We start from the raw sequence: 18,416 nt of genomic DNA, 5'->3' as shown, positions 1-18,416 counted from the left end.
GTAAAGTGCATAAAGCAACACTTTTCACTGTACCTCGGTACATGTAACAGTAATAAGTCAAATCAAAATCACCTTGTTGGGACAGTTATGATCTTTATAAATATATCTGAAGATGCTAGTTACTGTTGTGAAAAGGGGGTATATCCTATCTTTGTCTATCTATTCTTGACATTGAAAGACCATGTGCTGACCCATCGGAAATCCCAGCTAAAAAAGCCCCAAATAGGTTGGCTCACAGGAATCTATGTGTTTAATGTCTGACACTGAACAGAAGATCGAGCTTTTTTTTAAAAATCTGTACGTAATACGTATTTGAATCAAAAGTCAGGTCTTTTACATGTTCAGAGTTTTGGAGTTTAATTTCTCTGTGCAGAGTTGTAGAAAGTGACTATAATTAATTGAAAACATTTTTATTCATCAAATTCATACATACTTTGGAAACTTACCATTGAGTATTTTCTTTTCTCTACCTCTGCTGTTTCCGAGGTCCAGTACGGGAGATTGAGCCACTTAAGGCCATTCCCAATTTCCCTTCTGTGGTCTGCCTCTCCACCTCTTCACCACTTGTTTTAAAAGCCTCCTGAAAAACCAAGCTTTTCGTCACTTCTTGGAATATCTCTTTGGGCATGCTATCCATTTATAATTGTTACATCTTTGTAAAATGCCCTGAAGTATTTTCTGGTATTCAAGGTGCAGTGGAAAGACAGATTGTTATAAAATGGGGAGATGGCAGCCTTGTGGTATTATAGCTGGACTGTTGGTTTAGAGATGCAGGTAATGTCCTGGAGACCTGGGTTCGAATCCCACCATGGCAAATGGTGGAATTTGAATTCAATGTAAATGTCGAATTGCGAGTCTAATGATGATCATACATCTATTGATGAATGCCAGAAAAACCAACCTGGTTCACTAATGCCCTTTCGCGAAGGAAACTGCCATCCTTACCTGGTCTGGCCTAAATGTGACTCCAGACCCACAGCAATTTGGTTGACTCACAACTGCCCTCTGCCCAATTAGCGATGCTGTCCGAGTCAATGATGCCCTAATCCTGTGCATGAATGAAAGAAAAACGTTTTGAAAGTTTTGCTGTCACTGTTGGGTGATCTCCAAATTTTAAGCCTCCCCAGTAATAATTTAGAATAGATAATGCTGTATTTTGGAGATGTGGAGATGTTGAGAAAGGAAAAGTGGTGAATAACTCGTCTGATACTTTGCCTCCACATCCAAATGCATGTCAGAAAAATAATGGAGTACTCCACTTTGCCGAATGAGTGGAGTTGCATCAAGGCTCAAGAAGCTCAACGCCATCCAGGCTAAAGCAGCCTGCCTATTGAATGGAAACCCCATCCATCAATTTCACATTCGTTCCTGCATTACCAGATTACATTGGTTACAGTGTATACCTTTCACAAACCACTTTGCAGAAATTAGAAAAGGCTTCGTGGACAGTTCCTTCCAAACTTGCACCATCCACATCTAACCTTAAATTAGTACTTCGGAAAACAGCCATGCTTATGTTTTCTTTGCTTTAGAACTGTCATTCTATTTTTGTTAGGATTAACTTTCTATCTGTGAATTTGTGTATTGAGAGAAATGTGCCACCAAAGAATTGAAAATATTTGTCTGTCTCTCTCTATCTCAGTCTTCGTGTGCAAGTGGGAAAGTTTTTGACATACTATTGTAAGGCACCAGTGCTCCTCAAGCCTGAGAATGTGAGTATTTATGAGTAAAGAATAGCTGTGAACATTGAACTGTTCAACTCCTGCCTACCCGTTATCTGAAACCATGTGACTTCAAAATCTTTTTCTTTGTTCACAATCTTCTGTCTTCCTATTGCTGCTGTTCCTTCATTCTACTTCAGCTTCCTCTGGGCGCTAATCCCACCTATTGTTTACTCCTTACCCCCTTACTCCCTTCCCCCGCCAACCTTACTTTCGGCATACAAAACAACATTTTCCTATTTACCATCAGTTGTGAGCAAGCGTCATTGGACCTGAAACATTAACTCTGATTTGTCTCCACAGATGTTGTCAGACCTGCTGAGCATTTCCAGCAACTTCTGTTTTTGTTTCTGATTTACAGCATCCGCAGTTCTTTTGGATTTTCTCGGAGGGGATGACCAGTTTGGAATTTTAATAACTGAGCATATCCCATTATTGAAGAGACCCCAGTTGCCCTCTTTCTAAGTTGGACAGGCACTAGCCAACTCATTGCTTTGAATCCCAACCGGGTGGACAGTGGTTTTCACAGCAGGCCAAGTAGCATCAAAGGAGCAGGAAAGCTGACATTTCGGGTCTAGACCCTTCTTCAGAGATGGGGGATCTGAAATAAATAGAGAGAGGAAGAGGTGATGATAGAGGGTGGATAGAGTAGCTGATAGGTGGAGAGAAGACAGACAGGTCAAAGAGGCGGGGATGAAGCCAGTAAAGGTGAGTGTAGGTCGGGATTTGGAATGGGGGGGGGGGTGTTGGTCAGTGAGGTGGGAGAAGTGGATAGGTGGGAGGGAAGACGGACAGGTCAAGGAGGCGGGGACGAGCTGGGCTGGTTTTGGGATGCAGCCGGGGGAGTGGAGATTTTGAAGCTTGTGACGCCCACATTGAGACCATTGGGCTGCAGGGTTCCCAAGCGGAATATGAGGTGCTGTTCCCTCCAGCCTTCGGGTGGCATTGTTGTAGCACTGGAGGAGGCCCAGGATGGACATGTCGTCCAAGGAGTGGGAGGGGAGTTGAAGTGGTTCACGACTGAGGTGTTGTCATTTGTCACGAACCAAGTGTAGGTGCTCCATAAAGCGGTCTCTAAGTCTCCATCTATCTTTTCCTCTCTCCACCTTCTATCATTGCCTCCCCCTCTCCCTGTTTATTTGAGTCCTCTCCCCCTCCCCCATTTTTTTGAAGAAGGGTCCAGACCTGAAACGTCCGCTTTCCTGCTCCTCTGATGCTGCCTGGCCTGCTGTGTTCATCTAGCTCTACACCTTGTTATCAGAGACTCCAGCACTGGCAGTTCCTACTATCTCTGGACAGTGGTTTTCAATGTTTCCAAGTTATGGAGCTCATCCTGCAGTTCAATCTGAAAGGAATTGCTGAATTGCCACCATCCCCAAATCACAGAATACGTGCCTATCAAATGCCACACAACAATGGAAGTGCTGAACTTCAGCTTCTACTTGCTTTTTTAAGCCAAATATGCTAAGTATTGAGCCTGAATATAGATGTGTGTATCATAGCTGGCTTTTGGACAAGCATTTCAACACTAGAGCCTTACACTTACGCAGCACCTCTTTGTGACAAGAACATTGCAACAAACTTCTCAGCTAAGTACAATGCAAGGAAAACATTTGTATAGCTTGGAAGGGAGAGGTCCCTATCCAAAAGCCTGAATCTGAATGGCTGAGCTCCATTCTTGCCCTGTTGGATTTAGCTGTCCACCAGTTGATTATTCTTACTCTGGATTAACCAATGTCATTCTCCACCAGCATCTTAACCTTTATAAAATGATCACTTTCCCCCAAATGTTCTCCCATTGATATTTGTTCTACTTGGTCCATTTCATTCACAAGAACCAGGTCAAACAGTGCCTCCAGTTTTTGTTGTACTGGACACAGACTATGAAAAGAAATCATTTTGAACACAATAAAAGAACGTTTCTACCTTTCCATCCTTAACATGACAAATATCTCAATTTATATTCAATTAAAGCCCCCCCCATTAAAACTACACTATAATGTTTGCAACTCTCTGTAATTTCCTTGCAAATTTATTCCTTTCCATTGTTTCCACTTGTTGATTTGCAGAGTACGCTGAACGATGTAAATGTTCCTTTTCCTTCCTTACCTGCAGCCACATTGATTCTGTCCTTGAACCCTCTGGATTGCCTTATTTCTTCTGCACTACAGTGTTCTCCTTAACCAATACCACCATCATTCCTCCATTTCTTTTTCTTTCTCTGTGTTTTCTGAGCATCTTTATAACCAGGAACTTCTAACATCCAGTCCTGTCATTCCTTAAACTGGGCTTTTGTTATTGCAGCAACAACATAATCCCACAAGACAATAACTATTGTGTCTATAACTCTCCAATCTTGTTAACTGTATTCTGTGCATTCATATACATGCATTATAACCCTAGTGTACCTCTCGATATTCTGTCCTGTTTGCCATCACACTCCTGTGAAATAATTTCATACTGCTCACTATCTATCTCCTCTGAAATAGCACTGGCAAAATGCTCAAAGGAACTCAATCACAGCCTGTCTGGCTTATTCAGGTGTCATCTCTCTCAAAACCGCTTCCAGTGTGCCAGGAGTCTAGAACTATTCCTCCTGCACCATCCTCCAGCCACACATTCATCTGCCCTATCTTTCTATAACTCTACTCACTTGCACGTGGTACTGGGAATAATCCAGAGACTACTGATTCTGAGGTCCGGTTTACAAATTTTCTACCTAGCTGCCTAAATTCTGATTGTAGGACCACATTTCCCTTCCTTGCTATGCTTTTTACTAACAATGTAGACCACAAACTCTGACTTCTTCAGAAGAAGTTTCTGCAGCCACTCTGTGACATCCTTGAATCGAGCATCTGGGAGGCATCGTAGCATCCTGGAATCAGATTAATGGGTGCAGATAAGCCTCTGTGTTCAGCTATATGAAGAATCCACTTTAAGTACTTCCCTTCAATTTTTTTTTTCTTTCTTCCCTCCGTTATAGCCGAACTGACTTTAAGATAATCAGGATTAGAAATGGATTCTGACCTGATCAGTATTTCTGGGTCTGTGTGTTCAATTCATGGTGCTGAACTTTAAGGAAGGATGTGAATGCATTGGGAAGTTGCAGGGAAAAATAATGAGAATCCTTCGAGGTACATCAGATCAGGTGTTAGAATGACAGAGCTGGAGTTGTTCTCCTTGGAGAAGAGAAGATAGAGATACTTGTTAGAGGTTTTCAAAATGAGAGGGATCTGGACAGAGTAAATAGGGAGAAACTGCTCCCGATTGCTGAAAGAGTGAAGAACTAAAATCCCACTGACTTAAGAAGCTTGGCAGAAAATAAACAGACAAACTGAGGAGGATTTGTGCATTTTGTGGTTAGGATCTGGAATGCAGTGACTGAGCATGACGTGGAGACAAATTCAATCATAGCTTACAAAAGGGAGTTGGGTTGAAATTTGCAGCACTGTGGAGGGAAGGCTATCTCAGGAATTGGGTAATCTCATTTGCTTTTACAGAGATGCTCTGCAGACATTACTCATCAATGGTCTCCTTCTACCCTCTGAGCATTTTATAATTCAGCTAAATTTAGCTGAATCCTGGTTGAGTGCTTCAACGAATGGGTTTTTGTTGAAGTCTGAGTAACTTTGATGTGAATCATCAATAAAAACAGGATGCCTGTTGAAGTAGTAGGAGTGGATATCTCAACAATGTGAGTGACCCACTTATATGAATCAGTGACTTATATGTAATGTTGGAAATTTTATATAATTGAATATGGAAATTTATTTTTAATGAAAAGGCCGTCTTTTCTCTTCCCAAAATGATGATACCACTTTGTGGAATGCTAATTAACCAAGAATGATATAATAACACATGTTTCCATTATTTTAGATAGTGGTGGTTAATGGTTGTGGTTCTCTGTTTTCTTCACTGTCTGCTGTGCTGTGTGATCCTGGAGGTAAGTGAAGTTTGAATTGGGATGTTCTTTAATTAAGTGATATTTGGATTTGTTTTTGGTTTTCTGGGTATCTTCGGTGTAATATTGTTTTATGAAGTTGATGCAAGATTGATGTAAAAGTCAAATTACAACTTCTGAGTTGCAATCATTCATTGCCTTAATCCGGACAGAGACACAGGAATTGAAACCTGGAAGAAAGGTGAGGGCAGCCAGGAGTATGTAACATCAATGAAGCATTCCGCTAAGTAACAAAGAGCCTCAGCTCAACGAAAATCAGTGGGAAAGCCAAGGAAGGATAGCTTTCCTTGTCAGAACATAAGAACTAGGATCAGAGGTGGGCAATTCAGCTCCTTGAGTCTGCTCCGGCATTTGATACTATTATGGCTGATATCATCTCAGCCCCAACTGCACTTTCCTACCAGCTTTCCATTACCCTCTACGCCATTACTAATTAAAACTCTGTCCATCTCCCCTTTAATTTACTGAATGCCTCAGTATCTATCACACTCTCTGGAGTAGTGAATTCTGCTGATTCACAGTTTTTTTTCAGAGAAGTAATACCTTCTCATCTATTTGTCTTTAAATCTGCTACCCCTTACCCTAAAGCAATTACCTCTCATCCTCTTGATTGTCTTTCATGAGGAAACATCCTTTCTATGTCCACGATGTTAATCTCCATTGGCTACCCTATTTACCTCAATTAGATGTCCTTTTATACTTCTAAAGTCCACGAAGTACACCTAAACCGCACAGCCTCTTTTCATAAGACAAACTCTTCATCTTTGGAATCAATCAAGTGAAGTATCTCTGAACAGCTTCCAAAGCAATTTCATCCCTCCTCAAGTATGGTGGCCAAAATTGTACACAATACTCCAGAGGTAGTCTCACTAATGCCTTGTACAGTTGCAGCAACGCTTCCCTACTTTTATACTTCATTCTTTTAGAAATAAATGTCAGAATTCCATTTGAATTCCTTATATCTGCTGTACCTGCGTACTTTTTCTGTGATTCATGCACCCAGATCCCCCGTACTAAATGACTCTGAGGTTTCTCTCCATTTAAATAATAAGTTGCCTCTCTATTCCTTTGATCAAACTGGATAATCTCACACTTATCCACATTGAACTTCATGTGCCAAATTTTTGACCATTTGCCTAACCTATCCATAACTGCTTGCAAATTTCTTATTTCTTCTTTGCAATTTGAGCCAAAGGGTCCATTCCTGTGCTGTACAGTTCTAACTTAGTTTCCCACCTATTTCAGTTCCCTCTGCAAATCTGGCTCGAGTACTTTCTATCCCTGCACCCAAGTCATTAGTATGTATTGTAATTATTGGTACCTGAGGACTGAAACTTGTGGCTCCCCACTAGTTACATATTGCCAACGAGAGAAAGAACCATTTATTCTCACTCTTTGCTTTCCACTCATTAGCCAATCAATGCTCAGTCACAATCATCGTTGTCTTGGGGCAGAGTTCATTGGGATAGCATTGACTATCTTGGTCTACCCCAGTAATGATCTATCCTTTCTTATATCAGCAGTAGGGTGTTTTCTGATAATTCTGTAGTGTCCTACCCAATTAACAATTCCAGAAGAAGAAGAATATGTTTGGAGCTGAACTAGGACAACATACAGTTGGGGCTGAGAAGAGACATTTCTGCCATGAAAATATCAGGCAATGCCAGTTTCCAGTACCATTGTCGTGTATTCCCTCACCCTGCATGTCCTGGAGGCTACTATTGTTCTGAAATCTACCTGGATCAGGTAAATCAAGGCTATTGTTAAGGCTGTCATTACTATTTTGTGGTGAATAGCTTGCCTCCTGAGCCCTCACCTCTTGCAATCTCCATGACTCAAAGCAAAAGTGTAATGGCATACTCTCTGCTCGCCCAGATGGGTGAACCCCCAATAATATGCTGGAAGCTCAGCATCATTTGACACACTGTAAATGTAAGACATCATGGAGAGAAAGACCCCTTGCTATGACAATCCATGTGAGACAGAAGTTACTGCAACTCATCTCATTCAGGCCTCATGACCAATTCTGACCTGAAGGTACACATTCACATTTTTAAAATCAAATCAGGTATATTTAAGTATTTTAAGTATACCACAGAAATGCAAAGTTAATACCTGACAATGGCAATAATTAGACAGCACAAGGGGACTCAATTCTGACTACTCCTGCTTGAGTTCTTTGGGGCACAGTCTTCTCTTGTGTTCTGTGTTCTGTTGACTGTAATCTGAATGCTTTCAGTAATGTTCAGTAGCTCTTTATCTTCCATTGCCATGAAATCCTTAACTGTCTTATTAGACCATAATTTGTCCTGGTCAATATGGTTGTTAACACGTTGAGGTAATTGATAGTCCATGGATCCTCTAAGCTCTGACACGGAGTTTATACGTAAGTGTTATCTGTTATTCTGAAGGTCCTAAGATTTGCATTTCTAATAGTAGCTCAATATTTACGCAGTTGCAGTTTCAGCAATCATCTGATCTTTCACATTCTGCAAACATGTACTGTGGTCCCCATCCTAATCTTCTTTTGTTGATATTGCACAAGGGTTTTAAAATACTTATCAAAGTATTTCAAAATAAAGCAATTCCTGGTGTAAGCTATTTCACAAACACCGATTCCAACAATTGACAAGTTGACATCTTTCAGCAAAGCTAACTCATCAGTTTCACAATCCAGTCTTATCATTACAGTTTCTTAAGGTGAATATTTTAGAAAGATTATCATCGAGCAAACGTAAGTGTCTACTGAAGCCGAAGCTCTTTGGGCAATAACCTGTCAGTTTTCCCCACTGAACTGTAGCTACAATGCATATACTAACTACTGGACACACTGCAGTAACCAACTACAGTGACTGCCTCCCAGTCCCATAACCTCTATTATTGAGATAGACAAGAATAGGAAGGAATCAGGAGCAACATCATCTCCAGGTTTCTCTCCAAGCTGTGCACCATCCTCCTAAATACCACAATTAGTGGTTTCATTGTTGATTGCTGTTCTGCAATTTGCTACTAATTTTTGGAGCATGAATTAGGGAAATACCCCAATGTGCTATTTTATAAGGCAACTGGACATTACCAATTTATGGACCATGCTAACATTGCCCAGATCTCAAGAACAATTACAAAAATAATCTGTTTCTGCAAATTTGGGGACTATCTGAAGTAAACAATATTGATTTTAATTTAAGGAAATGAATAAAATTTCAGTTTTCAGTCTATTCTTCACATTTGTTATCATTTAAGACTAAATCCTGTCTTACTCCTGACCTATGATCCTTAGTGGTGTAATTTATATCACTAAAAGCCCATGCATTACTAGTTAATTGCAACATTTATACTGGTAAACAGAGAGAGTTGATTCAGTCAACTTCTGTCTTTAGACTATGTGTCATTTTATTGTTGAATTAATTATACTGTGTGGTTTTCCTTCTGTTTTGGCAGATAAAATTCTACTACCTTCTCCATACTATGGTGTTATCAAGGATGATATATTTCACTACAGTGCAGTCAAACCTCTACTTGTGCATTTGGAGAGCAAAGTAAGAAGATCACACAAAAACAAATAGCTAAAAAATTTTGTTTTTCTTTTGCTTCATAATGTTTTGTAATTTTACTTAGTAAAACCTGAATAAATGAGAACTAAACATTTGAGTAACCCACAGGGTTGTCTCTACCATTAGTTGACTCTGAATTATGTCCTGAACAATGATGTATTAGGAATTCAAAACATGTAACGTTTAGTTTTGTTCCAAACGTAGTATTGGATTTTTATTGCCAAACCGCTAGTGCGCTGGTGAACATGATCAGAACAAGTGGTTCACTGCAATACCAAACTGCCCTTTCACCTCAAGTATTTTCATGTTCAGGCAACTTGTCCATTTGACTGAAGCACTTCTGAAACTTTGAAGTGGCAGGTCTTTTTTTTTAAATTCTCCTGTTAATCAAGGAATTGTGGATGGTGGTTGTGTGGGTTATGCTAGGTTGGGTTTTGTTGATGCAGTTGCATGTGATGATGTGTATTAACTTGTAAAAATACTGCATCGTCATAGTCCCAAAGAACATTAGAAATCTGTAACCTGCAGGTGTGAAGTTAAATCTTGCAGTGAACATTTGATGCTCTTGTTTTAGGTGACTGATGAAGAAACACGTCCGTTTCAATTAACCGTAGGAAAGCTTGAAAACTCAATGCAGATTGCAAAGCTACAGGTGTGTGGATTGTACAGAAATTTTGATGTTTTACGATTTACTTATTTGTATATTTACTTATTTTTATGTAGTTTTGCTTTCTAAGTTAGTTTCAGATAATGAGAACTTAATTGAGGAAAATTCTGTACACAGTTTTGAAAGCAAAATGCACATTCTGCAGAGATTGTGTAACCTACACTTTCAGTTGACCAATTTATGCATTTTTTTTAAAAATCACTGAATAAATAGCAACTCTTTGACACAATGTGTTATCTGTAGACGATAACCCAAGGTTGGAATTAAACCCAGATCCCTGGCGCTGTTAAGGAGGATATAGTTAGGATGCTCAGCCTTTCTTCTTAAATACATACTTCTAATTCTTTTATAATTTTGCAAATTATTTTTGCACATTCTTGAATCTCTTAGTATCCTTTTTACACAATGGCAATCAATGTGAGCTAGCCAAGGTTACATACAGATTCAATTTAACTTCTTTGCTTTTTAATTCTGACCTTCTAGAAGGGAATTCTGATACCTGCCCTGTTTTTTAAGTGCTGTGTTGAAAGTGAATCTGCAGTGGACGCCAAAATATCCAAGCAATGGTTCCTGAAGATCATTTTATTGCAATATCACAGAAAATGATTTACTTTGCTCATTTTGTCATTTTATACACACTGTTACTTGCTAACTGAATGCAGTTCGTCAGCAGTGTCACGATTGCCCTTCCACTGTATTGAAGAAATTAACTCAGTCTCAGTTTCTCCCTCGTTGCTCTTTTAATATGCTCAGTAGGAAAATTCTGCTTTTAAAAATGACAGTGTAAAGTATGAGAATCTGTTTCCCATGTTTTCAGGTGAACACATTTTGTGAAATGAGTTGAACCGTCATTGTATGTTAAATATTGGGTCTTTCAGTCCTGTCTTTGTCTAACCTCCTCTCCAGTGATTTTTTGACTGAAGTTTACAAAATCAACATTTAATTCTGCCTCAGCACACTGTATGCTTCAGCTGCATTCTATTGGTATTTTCCAACTGACTAAAAAGTTTGAGGAAAACCTTAACAACTTTCAACATTTCTATTCAATCTCATGCCAATTGCTTTCACTTCAGTGGATTGCTAACACTTGGCATCCTGAAAGGAAAACTCCCATTGGTTTATAGATAACACAGTGTGGAGCTGAAGGAACATAGCAGGCCAGGCAGCATCAGAGGAGCAGGAAAGTTGATGTTTCAGGCCATTAGAAACATGGCCTTCTTCAGAAAAGGGGGAGGGGGAAGGGAGCTCAGAAATAAATAGAAGAGGGATGGGGCTGGGGAAGGTAAGTGGGATGGTAATAGGTGAGTACAGGTAGGCAATGGTGGGGATTAGTCCGTAAGGTGGGAGAGAAGATGGACAACTTGGGTCAGGTCAAGAGACGGGGATGAGAGGGAGGGGTGGTCATGGGATGAGGCCAGGGATGGGGAAATTTTGAAACTAGTAAAGTCCACATTAAGCCCATTGGGTTGTAGGCTGCCAAGATGGAATATGAGGTGCTGCTCCTCCAGTTTCTGGATGATGTCATTGTGGCACTGGAGGAGGCCCAGGATGGACATGTCGCCCAGGAAGTGGGAGTGGGTGTGGGAGGGGGAGTTGAAGTGGTTCACAACTGGAAGGTATTGTCGTTTGTCGTGAATAGAGCGCAGGTGCTCTACAAAGCAGACTCTGAGCATTGGCTTGGTCTCACCGATGTAGAGGAGGCTACAGGTGCAAGTGAACCTCTGTTTGATGTGAAAAGTTTTTTGGTGCCTTGAATGGAGGTGAGGGGGGAGGTGTAGGGGCAGGTGTAGGACTTCCTGCGCCTTCAGGGAAAGGTGCTGGGCGTCGTGGGGCTAAGCAGGGAGCATAGACCAGACAAGAGTGTCGTGGAAAGAACAGTCCCTATGAAAGGCAGATAGGTGTGGGGTGGGAAATATATCTTTTGGTTGTGGAGTCGGATTGTAGGTGGTGGAAGTGGTGGAGAATGAAACGTTGGATACGGAGGTTAGTGGGGATCCCCACTATTTAATCAATGTCCTATCACAGAACATTGTAAAGGAATATTTCAGTGCTGTTAACCTATTACCTGAATAGAATTTTGAGTTGTATTTTACACCTTCAATACCATTTGAGGTGAAGTCCTAAAAAATTGAATGACTGGTTGTTAAAGTTTAAACCAAAGATGAATTTGTAAGCTATGTAAATCTATCTACATCCTAAAGTTTGGAATTCTTTCTACTTTCTTAACCATCTGCCTTCCTTTATGATTGCCTTAAGACCAAGTTTTGTTCATTTGTCCTAATATTTCCGAATGAGACATGATGGCATGTGTTGTTTAATAACAGTACAGTGATGCTCCTAGAAGCAATTTACTGCATTAAAGGTGCTGCATAAGTGCACATCAGTCTTGATTTAATTAGCATATCTTGTGCAATTTGAGACAGGAATGCCATAATGGATAATGTTGCACATCAGAATCAAGAAGAAGATGCAGATTTTTTTAGCACTGATGAAGGGAAAAAAGTTACGAGTTTGAACCAGATAGTTTAACCTATCTCTGCTTCTTTGCACTGTAATTTAGTTATAATAATTCTCATAACTCAACTTTCACAATGGAAAGAGTTTATGGTGATGTCAATATATTTTTAATTGAGTGTAATCCTAAAATTGATTCATTTTGGTTTTGTGTAGGATTGCTCTAATCTAGCATTGATGAGTTTTGTGTTACCACAGGGTACCAGGGTCACAGCAATGATTCTGACAAATCCCCACAATCCCTTGGGTGATATTTATTCTGCAAAAGAAATGAGAGAGTTTCTTGAGTTTGCCAACAGGTGAGGTTTCCACTGGAGTTGTGTATCATAAACAGTTTCTTGCCCAGACCAGCATTGAAGGTTTGTAAGGAGATGTAATATTTTTTAAATTATTAAAATGCTAGAAGATGGATATTGTGAATCCCCTATGTTCTTGTAGTTTGTATCAGTTCCAGGTGATTAGAGTGTTTTATTTTCATTTATTTCTCTTAAAAAGAAATTAAACTGCCCATTCAATGATTATGTGCCATCTTTAACTTTGATTTCAAGTAATTCACTTACTTTTACAAAATAAATCTAGACTCAAATATCTTGATTATTTGAACTTGTGTACATTTTTTAACTTATTTACATGAATCTTTATGAACTCTAAAATATCTTTTGCAGAATATTGTAGTTTGATCTATGCTGAAGATCTGTGACAACAGCCAAAATAGTGCCTTATTCCATTGTAATGTATTTTAAATAATTTTCTGTACTTCTCATCCCCACAATGCCCCGTAAGCCCTGATGTGTATCAATCATTGTTGTGTGCTGATGAGCTTGATAATATTTTGCAAATTAATATCATTTTGAGCCCAGAGGCTGGTCCTGGTTTGACCATGAGCCATGCAAACTAGTACAACTGACTCACATTGTCTCAAGACTATTTTCTACCAATAATTTCCTCAAATGATTTTCTGAAGCTCTGTCAGAAGATACTTGTCCATAAGGAGATGGCGTAATCGGGTCTGTTTTGCTTTCTGTGTTCCGCCTGACACTCTAGTGCAGTTCTTGGACACTGGTACATAGATTGGCATTGGTAGAGGCCTCCAAACAAATTACTTCAGCATATTTTCCAAAGATTCCCAAAATGTAGACTTCAATGAAAACAAAAATAATGAGACAGATTAAACAAGTTGCTGACTTGCTGTTACAGTTTGAGCTGATGCACACAATCAAGATTTACCCCAAATGATTTGTAAGTGTGTAACTGAAGTAGCTTGTGAATATTTAAAACAAGTGACATTATCTATTCATGATGTTCTTGCACTAAAAGGCAGACCAAGAAGTCTCACAAGTTCTGTCCTCAATTCAAGTTGACTAGACTCACTGCGTCATTTATACAAAGTAGCTCTCTTGAGTATAAAAATCAAACCCTGTCTTTGAACTGAGATGTTTTGTGCAACCTGATTCAATAAGATTTCTATTTTTTTCCCCCGGTGGTGTAGATACAAGTTGCATGTAATTGTGGATGAAGTGTACATGTTATCGATATTTGGTGATGTGGACTCATTCCAAAGTGTCCTCAGCTTTGATAAGTGAGTCTTATGTTTTAAATTGAATATAGTGAATAAAGTGACAATTATTTTGTGTAGTAAAAAAAAATTCATGGGTTGTGGGTGTTGCTGGCTAGACCAGCATTTATTGCACATCACTAATTGCCAGGGGACAGTTAAGAGTCACCTGCGCTAATGTGGGCCTGGAGTAACATGCAGACCAGAGGCCAGGTAAGGATGGCACTTTGCCTTCTCTTAGGGGCATGAGTGAACGAGATGGGAGTTTGCAACAATCAACAACTGTTACTTGGTCATGAATAGGCCAGCTTTTTAAATGGAATTCATGTTTCACCATCTGCCATGGTGAGATTTGACCCAGTGTCCTCAGAATATTAGTCTGAGGTTCTAGGTTACTAGTGTAGTCACATTGCTACTATGAGACCTGCCTCCCCACATTTTTTTACAGAAAATCACTTAGGAGACTCCAAACGAAGCCACCAAGCAATTACCGTGTAGCATTTCTGGTTCCTGATGCAGAATGCACATTCTGCTCCCATAGGTTCACTCGCTCCACAGACAAATACAGATCTTAGCTACAGGTTGTCAGAGTCCCGGTTCAAGGCCATTCAGTATACAAAGGTCTACTTCTGGAGCAAAACGAAACCGTAAAGTCTCCTGCTACCCTTTCAGGTAGAATCATTTTAGTCACTGGAGCATTGGCTTGTAGAATTACCTGAAGCCACATAAAAATAAAGACCTTACCCCAAATTAGCAACCCTTCTTCATCAACAGCACCTTTGCTGATCTGCCTGTTTAACAAATGCATCTGATTTGTCATTTTTTTCTCTGCTGATCAATATTGGAGCTTTTGAAGTTCCCTGTAAGGTCAAAAGTAATCTGAAGGGAATCTATTCATTCATATTTAATAATGGACATCTGTCAACTTGAGGTCAATGTAATCTGAGACAATGCTAAAACGTTGTTGCACAATAAGTTGTGAATTGCAGTTATTGTAACATTGCATGGTGTCTGAGCAGTCATTTTGATTTAACTTTGTCTACTGTTTATGAGGGAGTGAAAATAATTGCATTTACTTAAATCATAGATTGACCATACTTTGTTTTTCCAACTTCTGTCCTTGAAAATTCAACAAATGGATATTGCTAAGATTGATTTTGTTGTTGCTTATTGTATCTGTGTTGCCGTATTTTTGTTCACATTTGAATATTCAGAATTTATGCTTGATTCACACTGTTTTTCAGGCTTCCTGATCCACAGAGAACGCACGTAATGTGGGGAATTAGCAAGGTAAGGCATTTCATTAGAACTAATGGTAAATTCTGTATGAACACACCAGTTGCATATTTGCTTCAAAACAGCAGTGTACAACAGAAGTTTGACATCTTTGTAGATTATATTAAGAAAACATACCATTAAATACCATTTAGCCTCACATGATAAATATTCAATCTTTTACTGATTCATTTGGGAATTGAAGAGTCAATCATCTGAATGACAAGAGTAGAATACAGAAATATGTCCCTGCTATTCTTTGTCAGGCATTATGACATGATATGGGGATTTTATATAGGGGAAAGAAGAATTTCAGTTTGGAGAAAATGTTCATCTGTTCTGTTTAATTTCCTCGAGTCAGGGATACAAGAGTGGTCTCCCTTTACATTGACTGTTGAGACAGTGGAACCCACTATAACATGGAGTGGTTGAGGCAAATAATGTAGATATCTATCTATGTAAGTACGCAAGATAGAAAGATACATTGTTCAATAAAAATTGGGCTAAACATCAGTTTTGGGCATTTCATGAAGAGGTTGCCTCTGTTAACCCTGGTGAGTTTTCTCTTGTAATTGTACTCTGCTCACCTTGTTAAATATGTACCATGTTTCCATGGTGCTGCTCTTGTACTGTCTTGCACTCAGCAGCAATAGAGGTGCTCACATTGCCAGGGCATTCCGGATTTTCTGCCAATGGTGCCGTATTCAAAGCTCAGTTGTGCACTAGTTCAAGCATTGCATGCAGGAGTAGCCACTCTCACAGTTCCAGTGTCGGAACAAGTGCCCTAATAGAGGCAGGTTGGTACCTCCTTTTGTTGACCTAATCTGGAGGCTGTGGTAGACATGGTGATAGACAGGAGTACTCTCCTCTTTCCTCAGGATGGCCAGTGGAAATCACAGCAATAGACCTTTTTAGTCTGTTCTGAAATTGCTGCCTAGGTCAGTGCAATATCCCAGCAGTGCAGGAAGAAGATGAATGAACTTCTGTGCTCTGGAAGGGTAGATTTCACCATACTCTATCTGTTACCTCATACTCACTTTAACTAGGCTTGTGACAATTGGACTTTAGAAATGTAAGAGCTGACTTGATTGACATGTACAAGTTCCTGAGGGGTCTTGACTGATTAGATGTGGGGCGGATGTTTCCTATTACATGAGCTGAAGGAACTAGGAATCATTTAAAACTGACATGAGGGGAATTTGTTTCTGAGACCTTGTGAGTCTTTGGAAGTCCACTTTTTGAAGAGGCGCTGGAAGAAGAATCCCTGAAAATTTTGAAGGCAGAGGGAGATAGATTCTTGTGAAGTAAATGAATGAAAGGCTAACCAGTTAGATTGGAATGCAGCTTTAATATCACAATTATCCGTGGTTGTAATGATTAGCGGAGCAGGCTCGGGTGGGGGCTGAATGGCCTGTTTGTACATACATAACTGTGCCACTGCCCATACCATCCACATAGAGTCATGGCCTACTATTCTCACTGTTGCATGAAGCATTTTCCCTTAACGGCTCTCACTCACCCCATCCCTTCAACCTCTGACTGTTGCTAGCCTCTGTGCTTTCTATTTGCTTATTTGGGACACTTTATTGACCTCTTTCCTCCACTTGCACCAGCACTAACAGCTATACTAGCCACTTCCCTCTCACTTTGAGGAGGGAATCCTTGTCTTAGCAGGAAAGGACCGTGATTGCTCGTGGTGGTACTGGGACCTCCATGGCTCAGGACTGGTCTACTTGTAAACTTTACTGCCCAGTGCTGCACTGCTCTCTAATTACCACCTCTAATGTATTCTCAGCATGCCCAAGCTTCAACCCATATTTAGCAACTCAGCCCCTTTCATGTCTTCTGAAAGACAAGCAGCATCCATTCAGCCTTCTCCCACAAGAGACCCTCAAGCCAACACTTCCTGCTCCACTTCAGGCCACACAGCCCTCAGAGGAAGCACGAGCAACACTTCCTCCTGCACTGTACATGATTCAGATTCTGACTCCTCAGAGGCTGCTGTCACTAGATTATAGAGTCACGGTCTGGTGAGGACATCATTGGTGTATCTCTGCAGCTGGCATTCTCAGAAGAACAGGAGACTGGACATCTCCTCAGCCATAAGTAGGAGAGGTCCCTCATGGCATTGGCTATTAATGGCTTTGTCAAAATGCACAAACAGGTGCAGCAACTTCAGGCAGGGATGCTTGGGAATCTTGATCGAAGGTGGGAAGAGTCCACTGGTGCTGTGTTGGCTCTGGCATGTGTGTATCAGGTTCCCTCCATGAGCAACATGGTGGCTCTTGTGGAGAGCCATGGCCCATATCTGTCAGATATGTGCCCAGATCTGCACTCTATGATTCAACACCAATGACAAAAGACCTTGACCTCACACTGGATACCCCTTCTTATCATAGAGTCAGGTCTGTGCTAATATGCTGCCAGCTGAAGGAGAAACCATATGTACACCCCCAAACGTCTTCTGTCTGGGTATTCCAGAAGTACCAAGCTTATCCACCTCAACCCTGTAGATCAGGGTCAGCCTGCACCTGGCCATACTTTCAGCATGTCTGAACCGTTTTGCCACAAATGCCCCTGGCATTGTTCATCCTGAACTCCAAGGCAGTCTCCTCTGGCTATCAACGCTGGGGCTACACCTAGATTTTGGAAACAATGTTCTCTCTAAACTGTCGAAAAACTGACTGCTACAACAGTCAGCACGTGGCAGTCGTGGCATTTACTCCTGGGTCTGGAAGTTGCTGCCAGGCATGGTCGGAATATTATGTAGCTGGAAAGAAAACTTTGTGTGCCTATCTAACTTGAGGGATTTCTGGCTGTAAAGAAGACCTCGTCTTTTTTAGTTTTGGACAGTAGACTGAAAATGAGAAACATAGACACTGCATCTAACAGTGGGGAATGTGCATGGAGATGTTTGACCTTAAAAAAAGTGATGCTTAACTGATGCATATGAAACGGTTCCATTTGGGGGCTGTGTGTTCAGGAGAGCTCAGCATCGTAACAACCCTCTGATTATTTGAGCCGCAGCTCAACATAGATCCTGAAGGGATATGCAGACAGAAGCAAAGAAACCTCCGAAAGCTGACTGTATCAACATTGCTGTCTCTCACTTTCTCGCTCTCTCACTGTCACGTTCTCAGACTCTATCTCTCTCTCTCTCTTCCCCCCC

The 18,416-nt window shown here is 40.5% G+C and overlaps 1 protein-coding gene across 6 annotated transcripts in view; it reads left to right on the top strand.

Moving 5' to 3' along the window:
• Window positions 1-18,416, top strand: part of accs (1-aminocyclopropane-1-carboxylate synthase homolog (Arabidopsis)(non-functional)) — an 88,576-nt gene that overhangs the window by 21,692 nt on the left and 48,468 nt on the right. For 5 of the 6 annotated variants that reach the window (XM_048545095.2, XM_048545092.2, XM_059652025.1 and 2 more), the window contains 7 exons: window positions 1,643-1,712; window positions 5,598-5,664; window positions 9,124-9,221; window positions 9,811-9,888; window positions 12,616-12,716; window positions 13,907-13,996; window positions 15,217-15,262. In XM_048545095.2, the coding sequence (XP_048401052.1) occupies window positions 1,643-1,712; window positions 5,598-5,664; window positions 9,124-9,221; window positions 9,811-9,888; window positions 12,616-12,716; window positions 13,907-13,996; window positions 15,217-15,262 (550 nt within the window). The remainder of the gene's footprint in view (window positions 1-1,642; window positions 1,713-5,597; window positions 5,665-9,123; window positions 9,222-9,810; window positions 9,889-12,615; window positions 12,717-13,906; window positions 13,997-15,216; window positions 15,263-18,416) is intronic. The other variant, XM_048545094.2, reaches the window with a different exon arrangement.

The sequence above is a fragment of the Stegostoma tigrinum genome, chromosome 17 (genome assembly GCF_030684315.1).
Source record: "Stegostoma tigrinum isolate sSteTig4 chromosome 17, sSteTig4.hap1, whole genome shotgun sequence".
Lineage (NCBI taxonomy): Eukaryota > Metazoa > Chordata > Chondrichthyes > Orectolobiformes > Stegostomatidae > Stegostoma > Stegostoma tigrinum.
This window is presented reverse-complemented; position numbering and strand designations above follow the sequence as displayed.